Source organism: Canis lupus, chromosome 7 (genome assembly GCF_003254725.2).
Source record: "Canis lupus dingo isolate Sandy chromosome 7, ASM325472v2, whole genome shotgun sequence".
Lineage (NCBI taxonomy): Eukaryota > Metazoa > Chordata > Mammalia > Carnivora > Canidae > Canis > Canis lupus.
Window position 1 is genome coordinate 17,440,358 of NC_064249.1, and position 13,395 is coordinate 17,453,752.

The 13,395-nt window shown below is 38.0% G+C and overlaps 1 protein-coding gene across 5 annotated transcripts in view; it reads left to right on the plus strand.

Moving 5' to 3' along the window:
* Nucleotides 1-13,395, plus strand: part of C7H1orf21 (chromosome 7 C1orf21 homolog) — a 215,443-nt gene that overhangs the window by 109,947 nt on the left and 92,101 nt on the right. For all 5 annotated transcript variants that reach the window (XM_025430075.3, XM_025430076.3, XM_035719196.2 and 2 more), the window contains one exon: nucleotides 3,565-3,659. In XM_025430075.3, coding sequence (XP_025285860.1) covers nucleotides 3,565-3,659 — 95 coding nt within the window. The remainder of the gene's footprint in view (nucleotides 1-3,564; nucleotides 3,660-13,395) is intronic.

Sequence of the window (13,395 nt, forward strand, 5' to 3'; positions counted from 1 at the left end):
AAGTAGATGCAAATTTCACCATTTTAGCGAATAACTGTAAGATCCCTTTTTACCAGAGAGAGTAGCATATATAGCATTCTGCTTTTCTTCCTTCCCTATCTACTGAATACATTTGTGAAAGCTGTTAACTTTAAAAAAAAAATAATTCTGGCATTATAAACTCATGCCAGCACTTACCTCCATCCAACTGGCCCATTTTAAAGCCAGTGCCATTGATTATAAAGGTAACCTTATAGCAGCAAAGCTTAGGAAAACTGAGATAGGGCCAGTGAGTTGTTGATAATAGAAGAATTGACAGGATCCAGAAAATGGGGTGAGTCCGTACTACCTAAAGTATGTGCAGCCAACTAATTTCTTCCAAGTTCTAAAAACGTAAGATTATATATGTATACAACACATATATCCAATATATATATATATATTGCAATATAATATATATATATATTACAATACATCAAAATGAAGCCCAGAGGTTTGGTGGGAAACTGTGTGTCTGCATGATGGAGCCACCACAGAAACAATCCAGCCCCCCTCTGATGTAAGCTGGGGAATAAAATGCTAAAAATATCACCAACGCATTGCTCTTACCCCAGATCTATTTTGACTAGCACAGCTTGCGACTGTTTACATAGAGAGAAGGGGGAGCAGATTTGGAATGGGGTGTCAGCCTACTGTTCCTGACGTGCATTTTAATAGGCCACCTGACAAGATCAACAGGAAGAAAAGAAAAATTGTGAACAGGTGTGAGGGAGCCAGAGGAAGATGGTCCTGCTTCTCCCTCCTCTTAATCAAGTTGGCACATTGTTCTGCTGCCAGGATTCGCCGGCTTATATCGGTGGCTGTGCTAATTGCCTCCAGTGTGGGGCTTGATTAAGGGGGCCCAGAGTCCCACATTGATTCCCCTGTGCCTTAAACAAAAGGAAAACTGGATTTTTGTCTGGCTGTTTCACTGTCAGAACCCGAAATGCTCCATTCGTCTGCACAGAGGCTTGTTGGCGGGTGCCGTTCCTGACGGCTGCATCGCCATGGAAATGTGTGACACATTTGTTGATGAGTTGTCTGTTTCCAGATGGACATCTTCAATCCTAGCACCAGCCTTTGAGAAATTTAACAGACCATTTTTTAAGTATTTCCTTTGTACGAATTGTGGTTTTATCTAAGGGTCTTGCTGGCTTTCTTTGTTTTATACCACAACGGATTTTATTCAGTGTGTTGTGTAAGTAATAATGATAGGCCTGGCTTTGTAGTTGTGCCTGTTTGTTTTTTCTTTCTTTGTATCCTGCATTGTCCAGCCAGCCATGGTTGTTAATGACACACTAAAACCTATTCTCTTTCTGAACTGGTGATGATTCTGCCTTGATGGTTAAAAAAAAACCTGTGTTTGGGATAATACTGCTTTGAAAGTCAAGTTGCCAGCGGCTTTCCCATTTCATTGAAGAAAAATAGTAGGAAAAATATTAATAGTTTGTCTATTACTTTCAATTCAGTTGTGTTCCTGGAGGGTAAAAAAAGCAAATGAAGACTGACTATTGCTAGACTGCCCAGAGACAGTGGGCTGTGCCTCGGTGGATGGAGAGGATGGGGCGAGGCAAGGATGAATCTTCTCTAGGACAAATCCTTTGCTGTGCAGTGGGCAAAGTACCATCTTTCAGAAGGTTCTCCTTAGGTCCTAAAATGTGCTTTCCTCATCTCATCTGAGGACTAGGATCCTACAGTCATAGAAATCCACCAAAATTATGTTTAAAAACTTTTGTGTGTGTGTGTGTGTGTGTAAGATTTATATTTAAATAATCAGAAATCATAAGTAATTAAGATCACAATTTAGTCAAGTGAAATGTTAGTATTTATCCAAATGAACTATGTTTTACAAATATTAATGTCCCAAACTGACATTAGAGAGGTTATCTCTTTCATTTTTTACCTTTATTTTTATCTCTGCGTAATTGTACTGAAGGCATAATTTGTCAATGTCCTTTTTTTTTTCTTTTGGTAATTAACAAGTGCTTTTCTAACTTCTGAGTAAGTAATCCTTAATTAAATGTGTCTGTTTTGTTAATTTACTTTCATTTTTTTCCTCTTACTACTAAATTGGAATGTGAAATTCTTGTGTGTTGCGATTGCGGATCCGAGTCCACTGATTAACATTTAGGACTCGGTATTCCTGAAGGGCTCATTACTGTATCCTCACACCGGTCTTTCTAATTTCTTTAGAAAGAAGTAGAATCAATAACTACCTTGAATTGTCAGGTGGAAAAAACAATTGGCTTAGCCATGAACATGGAGTCTCATTCAGATACATGCTTTCATGTACTACTTTCATAAGGATGATTTTGAAAAATATTTGAACAGTATAATTACTTGGCAAGATGTTACTTTAGCTAACATCTTTGGGGGTAGTGTGTTAAGGGGTAGTATGAGAAACCTGAAACTAGATAGAAAATAGTATTATAAATAATAAGGCAGGAAGTTATATACTTAGTCATTGTACCAAATTCATCACAAGCAGTAAGAAAATACATTACAACTTCCTGAACTGAAATACACACTTTCTTAGCGATAAGCGTCTTTCAGGTAGACCAGCATAGGCATTATTCCATGCCATATACTAGGCAGCTGTCAATGTGTTGATGGGTGAAATTTTCCACTTGCACAATTTCAGTGATTTTTTTTTCCCAACAAATTAGATTAAAGATGACTTGAAGTCACACCTATTTGGACCTTTGGGCTCCCAAGTCATTACCTGTTGACAGGACTCTGACGAAAACATCATCGTCATTACCAAACTGCTACCCTGGAGAGGAGCTTGTGCTACACATTCTCCAGAGTTCGTCCTGTGATGTGTATTGATACTGAGATTTACTGTACTCTCTCTCTCTCTCTCTGGCTGTTATGAAGTCTAGATCCCATTACCTCGAGGGATATATCTATTAGATCCATTAGATACTGTGGCTCTTCATGCATGTGACTTTACAGAGACTGAAGTGTGTGTGGTGTGTGTGTGTTAGCATATGAAGTAAATGCAGACTATTCCACATTTAATATGGGGATCACAAATAGGAAAATTTTAATTCCCTATTGTTTGTATCTATTTTTTGATCAACTAAACTCTTTAATTGTAAACAATACCTTGTTTTTCCAAAAGAGGGAAATTAAGGTGTGAACATACTGCTGAAAGTTGCTGCCAGAGGCATTTTGAACTAGTGTTCTCATGGAGAAAAACTTCCTTAGACCATTATGTGGTATGCCTTGGTATGTATAGATTCCAGATAGTCTTTAGAGAGGGATGACCTGTGTTGCCTCTGCCACCATTTGCTTTCTGTGAAAGGACCAGGCAATGCCACATTCATTAGCTGCCTTCATGGTGCTGAGCTCTTCCCAGTGGGCAGAGGAGAGCACCTCCTAAAAAAAGGCTGGTTAAACATATTCCAGATTGTTTCAAATGAACCACAGATAAAGGCTGCAGGGAAAAGGCTCCAACTGATGATGCTATTGGATTTTTTTCACTGACAGTTTTCTACCATTGTGAAAAAGTTATAAAATGTCTTTTCTTTTTTTGGTGCTCAGATGAGTATAGGATCAAACCGGTGGAAGAGGTCAAATACATGAAAAATGGGGCAGAAGAGGAGCAGAAAATAGCAGCCAGGAACCAAGAAAACTTGGTAAGAATTGAATTTCTCAAATAACAATGAATTTTGGTGACACTGGTGACAATTGTAATAAAATCTGCACTGCATGTTTAAACTGTAACTTACACATTGGCACAAGATTTCTTGAAAATGCTATTGCTATTCATAGCTTGCCTGGAAGCGGCATGCTCATTCCTGTATCCTGTTTGTTTCTGAATAAGCCCCTCTTTAATCTTGATAGAGAATGCTCCAGGGGGAAATATTGCAAAATTATTAACATCTTAAAATGGTTAAATTTAAAGTAGAAAGCATGAAGGAGTATTGAGATTTATGGTGTGTGGGGGGGGAAACCAATATATTTTTTTCTTTTTCTCCACGTTTTTAACTCTTCTTACCCAGTTAGAATGAACAGCTAAGCTTCATTACTCTTCATGGAGTGTTGTTGATAAAGTTGCCTTTGAGAGGAAAATGATGCACTTTTAAGTTAGATCTCTATAAAAATAGTCCCTACTTCACATTCACAGTGTTAAAGGGATTGAGGCTTCTGAGTGAATGTGAGAATAGCAATGATCTGAAACAGAAAGTTAGGAAGCCCTTTGTTTCATATGAATCAGTATGCATATTACACCTTAATGTTCCATCTCTATGAAAACATTTAGTTAATGCCATATTAGCTGATTTCTTAAAAGACGTTACAGACCATTAAGAATGTGCATTTATTCAGTTGTGTGCAAGCAAAATTGTTTTTATATCTTATTTTGGGATTAATTATTTGCTATGCTTTCACATTTGAGTGGATGTATTTTTAAGAAGCTTGAAACGTCATAAAGTGTTTTCACCTGACTTAAACTCTTTTTTTTCCATTATGTGCTTTGTTTTTGTTTTTATGATTTCTGCTACAGCAGAGGGAGTTGGCCAGTGCTCATGAGTTTCAGGCTGTCATTTTCCATGATACTTTAATGAACATAATGGACTAATTCATTCTCCTCTGTTCTTTTCCGAACGTCTGAACTATACTTTGAAACACTGAAGTGACCAGCAACTGACTATTTTAGATCATTGTAAAAGAGTGAAAATACTCTGTAATAAAATATTGCTTTATAAATGGGACTTAGATTTAAGGTGTTGCTTGAGTCTCAGAGATCACCTATGGTATATTTTAACATTAGCACTTAAATCTAGAAAACAACATCTATGACTAGTAGTGGGAGTTACTATGATCCAATTTTTTACATCAATTTTTTTTAACTTTGAATAGATAAATAGAAGGCCCAAGGAGTTGAAGCATCAGTTGGTATTTTTCTACTTCATTTTACTGAAAATCAGACTTTGTCCTTGCTTGGTATAATTTCAGCTTGAGTTATAAATCTCATCTTTAATATTTCCATTGGAAACTAAAGAGACACTGGTGTTCAGGCTAGTAGTGGCTGTTCCTTGGATCTAAAAATAGAATCTATCCCTACTTTGCATACTTATATCTCTGAAATCCTGTATCTTACAGCATGTGAGTTTTTCTTCAATTTGCCCTCATCATATTTAAAGCTGATACACCTTTTACCTTCTTTCTAATTTCTCAGTCTCTCAACTCCTCAGTGCCAGTATATTCTTTTCCAGAACTTGGCCAGAACTGGCACTAGTGCTTTTCTTTGCAGACTGAATAAAAATTCAAAAAGAGAGAAATTTCTGGTTTGGGGTTTTTTGTTGTTGTTGTTGTTTTGTTTTATTTTACTCTTAGACTATCTGTGACAGCCCCACTCCCCTTTTCTGCCAACCAATCAGTCCAGACCACCAACAGGCATTTTTAAAGTATGTGCAGACTTGCCTGGAGGTTGGGGAGTAAGTGATTATCTTTGATTCTGAGATTTCTACACAGCTTTCCAAAATGAAGTGATTTTTCATTTATCTGATAGTATATTATCTTTGTCATCTGACCCATCCTTTGGGATACATAATCAACTATGCATGTTGTTTGAGAAAACTAATAGCCTCCTAAATTTGAAGCTTACATTGAGGTGGATGAAATAGGTTTAACAATTCTTTATTTTTCCATCCATTAAAATAATCTAAAAGACAAGAAGTTCTTGTTTTGGTATTTTTAAATTTTTATTTATTTTATTTTATTTTTTTATTTATTTATGATAGGCACACAGTGAGAGAGAGAGAGAGAGGCAGAGACACAGGCAGAGGGAGAAGCAGGCTCCATGCACCGGGAGCCCGATGTGGGATTCGATCCCGGGTCTCCAGGATCGCGTCCTGGGCCAAAGGCAGGCGCCAAACCGCTGCGCCACCCAGGGATCCCTTGTTTTGGTATTTTTAGAAGGGTTTTTTTTTTCTTTTCTTCTTTTTACTCAAACTGTTAAGATTAAGAGGCTCAGCAAACTCAATCCAGATAGTGTGGCATGATGGTGACAGTTGTGGGCTCTAGAGACAGAAAACTGCCTGGGTTCAAATCTCAGCTCTGCCACTTGCTCACGGTGGGGTCAAGTTACTTCACTTCTCTGCCCCTCCTGCCCATCAAGTGGGGAAAGAGTGCCTCCTGGGGCTGTGGTGAGAACTACATAAGATGAACATTATAAGACCTGGAGTACAAAACCTGGCATATGATAAACACCTAGTAAGAGTTAGGTATTATCATATAAAACGAAAGGAAAAGAATGTTAGAGTCATCGTTCCTTTCCCCTTTTTTTATGTTAACTGGTGAGAAGTTTCTAAATGAGTCATTTAGGTTAATGCTAGTATTCACATATTTTGAAAAATCTTTCTTGGGAACTACAAAGTTATTTAAACAAATATGTTTTGATCACCTATTACATACAAGGCCCTTATTTGTATCAAGAGGCTCAGCAATACTTAAAGTCACTGTCCTCAATGAGCTTACAGCAAAGTTTAGAGAACAGTTCAGTTCCCACAAATATTTTATTAATTGCTTCTAGGTACAAGGCTCTGTACTAGACTGCAGAAAAATACAAAATAAGGAAACCACTGACCCTTACCTGAAGGTGCCTCATGGTAGTAAACAAGTTAAATACCAAATGACTATGAATAAAACAGGATTAAATACATAAGTAAATACATAAATCAAACAAGCAAAATTGATTCTAAGAAGGCATTACAAAGTGCGGCTGATATCAAAGGAGGCAGAGATCTTGGCTATTTGGGTGTCAGGACCTATTTCACAAAAGAGCAAGTGTAAGGTTGTCCCAGGCAGAAGTGATGGAGCTGGAAATGCAAGGTGTATTTAATGAAAGACATGTAATCCTGTTTGATTGAGGAGTGGGTGGGAGGAGGAGAAAGTGTCGGTAGGATAGCAGTGGGAAATTATAATCAAAATGTGGATAGGATATTCTATAGAGCCTTGATGTCCAGCTGAGAGTCTGAAATGAATCCCATGGATCATAGGGAGCCTTTGAAGGTTTCAAGCAAAGATTGACAGAATGAGATTATGAATCAGGAAAGTTTACATGGCAGCAGTGGGTGTCATATGGATTAGGGTGGGGAGCCCCTGTTGGAGATCATTTATAATAGCTTTTTGCAAGAGACAGTGAGCCTGAAAGCAAAGTGGTGGCAGAGAAAACAGAAAAGATTTGGATAAAGTTGTAGTTGAAGCAAGATTTGACAGCTTATAATAGATGTTAAAAGAAGAGAGAATAATCAAGATCGTGTAATGCCAGTGGCAACTGATGAATGTGAGAATAAATAGTGACCTCAACAAAGTGGGAAAATCACTTAGGAAGATTGGGTTTGATAAAGATATAAGATGTTTGTTCCTTTCCTCCCTGTCGTTCATTCGTTATTCATTCTTGCCCACCCTTAAAAATATCACATTGTAGTTTGCATGAGAGAAAGTTAAGCCACTGATCACACAAAAAAAGTAAGAGAATGCCTCTACCACCAGGGTCCTTAGACTCTGTGCTTTGGACGACACAAGAGGTGCATCAGATATATATCTCACCCAAGAGAGCTCACTTTCTGGTAGCCGATAGAAGAAGGCATATGACCTGAATGGCTATAATAATCTAAGGTACATTGTGAATGTAGAGGTTGGTTTTGAGTAAGCAAAGCTATAGGAATTTGGAGAACATCTGTGTAGAGGAATCTAGCAAAGGACAAACATGAGGGTGTGGAGCTCAGGATCACTGCCTGGAACACATTAGGTGTTCAGAGTATATATATTTTTTTGCTGGAATGGAGGAATGAATGAATAAATGAATGAAGAGTAGTTGGACCTGTATGTCACAGTAGTTGACACCTAGTAGTTGCTCAGTAGTATTTAGATCTCTAGTTGCTCTAGCCCTTTGGCTGCAGTTTCTATGGGTGGAGGAGATTGTGCTGGTTTTCTGAGGGTGATAATGAATCTTTTGTATGTTAGTCATTTATGTATTCTCAGTGCAAAGATGTGCATTTATCCCCAATTTTATCATTATTAGACATCTGTATATTTCACTTTACTTCTCTCAGACTTTAATTTGTTCTTCAGGAAGGTGATGTGAAATTGTTGCATTGGCTTTGATTATATGTAGATATATATCAATCTAGATCCGAGCTTCATTGTTTCTAGTTTTATAATTTTGGTCAAAATCCAAAACTTCTGAACTTTTCAGTTCATCCTCTTGAGCTTGGTAATAGCAAAATGACTGAAGTATTAGAAGAAACATAGACAAATAGGTTTAGAATCTTAGCAAAGGGAGGTTTTCTTAAACAAGACATAGTAAGCTAAAGCTAAAAAGAAAGAAAAATCATTTATTTCATTAGATTAAAACTAGGAGCGCCTGGGTGGCTCAAAAACTTGTTAAATATTTATGGGACTCCTGGGTGGCTCAGTGTTGAGCGTCTGCCTCCAGCTCAGGGTGTGATCCTCGGGTTCTAGGATCAAGTCCCACATAGGGCAACTACTTATGTCTCTGCCTCTCTCTGTCTCTCATGAATAAATAAATAAAGTCTTAAAAAAAAAGATTAAAATTAAATACTTCCATGAAACAGAATAACTACAAAAAAAGTAGTTAATAGGCTACAGCCTGAGAGAAAATATTTATGACCTATAAAAGGCAAAAGATTAATTAATATCTGAGACTTAGAAAGAACACTTGTAAATAATTAAGAAAAAGATAATTCATGAGAAAAACAGGTATATGCAATGAACAGAAACAGATGGTTCACAGTAGAGGATATTTGGCAGTAAGCATATGAAAAGATGTTCCACATCATTGGTACAGTGGATACTCTTTTATCTAACTCCCTGCCTTAGAAGACTGTCATAAATCCCCTTGCGAAAGATGCTGACTGCAGCCCTCGGCGTGCTCGCCTGGATGGCTCATGGGCTACTTTCTAGAACACGCCTGTGCTTGCGCTCCCTCAGTAAAATATGTTTTCCAAGAGCCCGTGTGATGGTTCCGAAACCTGTTTATACTGGTTGAATGTCATTGTAATTATGTAATTTATTAAGTAATATGTAAACCACTGAAACCAAGTGTGGAAAGAGAGCTGTTTCATTGAAAATTAAATTAAATGCTTTAGAAAGTCTTGATGAAGGCACATGACTAAAAAGCTTGCTGTTAAATTAAATTAAATTAAATTAAATTCTGCACTCAGATTATTTCACAATGTCTTTGCATTCTTGCTTCAGTTAAGAAACCAAACCAGGGAACCTTAGATGTACATTATAAGGCTGTGGTTTGTACAGGGGTGCATGTGGAGCTTTGTGTGTGGTTCCTTACCTAAGGAAGAAGCCTTATTCGAGGAAATGAGCATCTATGCATTTTAAAATAAAATCATATGCTTATTGTAGATTTACAGTTTTAGGTTGCCCTGCTTTAACTCACTTTACCATTTAATTACCAGTCCGGATGGTATTGCCTAATATAACTTTTATTTTAATCAAGGAAATGCAAATTAAAACATGATTCCTTAGACTGGCAAAAATTTGAAGCTTAATACTATCAGATTTTGGCATGGTTATAGGAAAATATGTATTCACATAACAGTGGCAGACATCTTAGGGGACACTGTAGCAGCATCTATTAAAATTTAAACATGCACACCCGTGACCCAGGACTTCCACATCTTGGTATCCACCCAAAGAAGCTGCCCATGTGCATGAGGAAGCTTGTACAAGACTGTTCACTTAAGCATCGTTTCTATTGAAAAATGGAAAATAGCTTTCATTCTTGTCAGTAGGAGAATGGTACAGCTGTAATTATTTGTATGATTTAAGTTAATTTTTTTAAAAAATTTATTGGGATACTTGGGTGGCTCAGCAGTTAAATGTTTGCCTTTAGCTCAGGGCACGATCCCAGGATCTGGGATCTAGTCCCATAACAGGGTCCCTGCAAGGAGCCTGCTTCTCCCTCTGCCTATGTCTTTGCCTGTCTTTTTTTTTTTTTTTTTTTTTAAGATTTATTTATTTATTCATGAGAGATACACAGAGAGAGAGGCAGAGACATAGGCAGAGGGAGAAGCAGGCTTCCTGCAGGGAGCCCAATGCGGCACTCCCGGACCTGGGATCACAACCTGAGCCAAAGGCAGACACTCAACCACTGAGCTACCCAGGTGTCCCTGAAGTTAATTTTTTTAAAAGGAGAATAATAAAAGCAAAATTTGAATTTTGAACTTGGGAATGTGTAATGTAAGTGGGATTATGTCATTTTCTCATTATCTTAAAGATCCCCAATTTTCTGTCATTCTCTGACATTGATAAACAAAAGGCAGTTAGAAGAAAGCTCAGGGATCATCCAGCTTTGTTTATGTAGCTTAACTGTTTTACATATAAATAATTTAAAGGTAAATTACTCCAGACATCACAGTATTCAGTCCCTTCCTTCTCCAAAGCAAATATCTTGATTAATGAAAGACATTCCAGTCTGAGTTTTAAAGTGCTTCCTCTTACTATTTGCTAAAACATTGTGTTGTTTTCCTTAACATCTGTCCTTCGTAAGCTATTTCCCCTTAGGAGTTAATAAATTCTTTGATTTTGGGGTTTTTTTTTAATATGTATTTCCCTAAATTTACATATATGTCAATGGCTTTTGATTCACTATTTCTAGATATCTTTGTGTAAGTGAGAACATTCTTGTCTATCCAGTGTCCTAGCTCATGGTGGAGTGAGCTTTTGACATTATCCTTATCCATAGGGTCGAGGACTGATTTGAAACATGCTTGTCTAAGTCATCACTTCCTGAGTACAATCAAATTGTGATATAAAAAGAATGTTCTAATATGTTTTAGCAGGAAAGGAGAGTGGAATCAAACTTTAGGTGTGGCTACATCCTCCTCCTGCTTGCTGAGTTTGAGAGAGCTCCCATATGTATTTCCAGTGCATTATATTTCCAGTAAATGTCAGAGCAACCAGTTACAGAACTGAAAACTTGGCGATTAGGAGACATCTTTGAGTAAAGGAAATGCTCTAGAAACTGGTGAGAACTCTTTTTGGAGCAGTGATTTCCAGCTGGCGAACACTGGCAAGTGGCCCTGCCCCACTGCTAAAGGAGTTCTCTGTAGGCAGCTAGTGTTCTCCAAAGCACTGTATAGATGGACAGTCCAAAACCAGGGAAGAGTCTGTGATTCCATTTGTAACTGTAGATCACTAGGAGGGCTAAGTGCTTAAGAACCACAGTCACTATATCACTCTAAATAGGTGATAACTTAGGTGTATGAATATTATAAACATTAAATTAATAATGTTTATTATATTAAGATATAGACATTCCAATGAAGACGTTCTCCTAGTTGGGACCTCTTTTAAGTATCAATTTAAATTATTCTTTTTAACAAATACAACCATGGATACTTCTGTGACTCCACAGAGCAGCTAATATAGTAACAAAAGACCATGACTTTGAATTATCCCAATTTCCCAAGTCATTTAAACATTCTTACCACTCTTGGGAATAAGGTAAAAGAAACTGACAAGAGAAAAGCTGATATTCCAGACAAAGGGTCAAACTCTGTGAAGTACCTCTTCTCTCTCCCCTTTCTCCTTCCAAGTACAGGTTGGTTTGGAGCTCACTCAGGCTGGGGCTGGAGTTGGGTGGGTTGCCGGGGGTGTGGGGACATCTGGACTTGAGGTAGAGAATTTCTGGTTTATGGAAATTCAATAGGACTCAGGGTTCCCAAGCCAAAGTAAAGATGGAGAGTGGTTTGAGGGTATCTGACTTTAGACAAAGAGAACCTCTTCCTAGAGCAGCGTCGGAAACAATCACTTGAGCATATGACCTCTCCCTGAAGTTCACCTTCTAACTCAAGGATCGCATTCTCATTCCCTCTTCTCTCACACACATGATGTTGACATCAGCCTCTGGTTCTTCCACAGAATTAGAGGATCACCTAAACCTTTTAGTTTCTTAAGGGAATAACAGCTGTTATGAGTGGAGGGTTTGGGTAGTATTCTCTTTTTTACTATGTTTGTTGTGGCTTGAAAGGAATAGGGGAAAGAGTGCTACCTCGTCATCTTTCTTGGAAGACATCCTTTTTCCAGCTAGCCTTTTTGTGGTACCTGAGCCCGGCACATTCAAGGTCTTAACAGATTTTGCTGGCACTGTGGTGATTTGTTTTAGAGTAGAACAGAAGAGTGTATGTAATTCTTTAAGGATGAGGGATTTGTCGAATCAGCCTTCTAAGTTTCAAGTGTTGTACAGAGGCACAGTTCCTGATTCAGGAACAGAATATTATAAGAATAAAAGAATGTCCACCAAAGAGCTTTGTAAACATAAAGCCCAATGTGAATTATAGTGATTATTTTTGTTACTAGTTGAAAGGACACCTGGATGCAATTCTAAGGTTAGTTGTTATTCCATGGTAGAAACACAAGTAAGGCACAGCGTATATCATCATAGCACCTTTCACTCTCCCACCAAGAAGCGGCATCAAAGTATATACTCAGTAGATACAGAAATCAATGAATCAAAGGTGGGTTTTAGAGCAACTACTGTAATCATTCAAATAGCCAGCATAGCAAACCATGACTGAAATCCTATTTCAAATGGCTTTTTTTCTTTCCCATATTAATGCACTGAACTGACCATATGCAGATGAACAGTATTAGGGCCCTGGTACAGTGTGTTTCTTGAGTAAATCCGTATTTCAATGGATTCAATTCTCACTGGCAGCTAGGCATTGTCTGGGGCCTGAAAGAATATGAAGATTGGCGAGGCATGGTTGTTAGCTCTCAGGAAACTCCAGGAAACAGACAGATAGATATACTGTAAGTCTCTAATAGAGGCTTTTGAAGTCTTTGGGGAGAACCAGAATGGAGTGGGGGACCTTTATGGGATATCTAAGAAGATTCACAGAGCTGGCATTGCAGCAGAGCCTTGAGTGGAAAGCAGGCTTTCATTGGCAGATGAGATTGGGAAGGGGATTTCAAGCAACAGAATAATGAGAGCCAAGCACAGAGACACGGCATGAATAATGAGTGGGCTGGGAGGCTGATGGAGTGCGTTGTGAAGTGTTTTGGTTAGTTGGTGTGTTTTAGCTGGGTTTTTCTGTTTTTGTTTTTGTTTTGTTTTGTTTTCCGTCACCACATTAATTTCTGCTTTACAGAGCGCCACATGCTTTAGCCAGTTTGCAGCATTTGTAACTAGAGAATAAACAGACCTCTGCTCCTCTAATTTAAAGATGCAGGGTGTTGATAATGACTTCCCTTTTCTCAGTATTGTTGCAAAATGTGATTGCTTTTAAATATGCTTTCCTCTGATGCAAGGTGCCGTCTAAGAGTTGTTGAACGTAGTTACTTTTGACCTTTGCTTGCCCAGTAAAGGATAGCTTCTAATTTGTC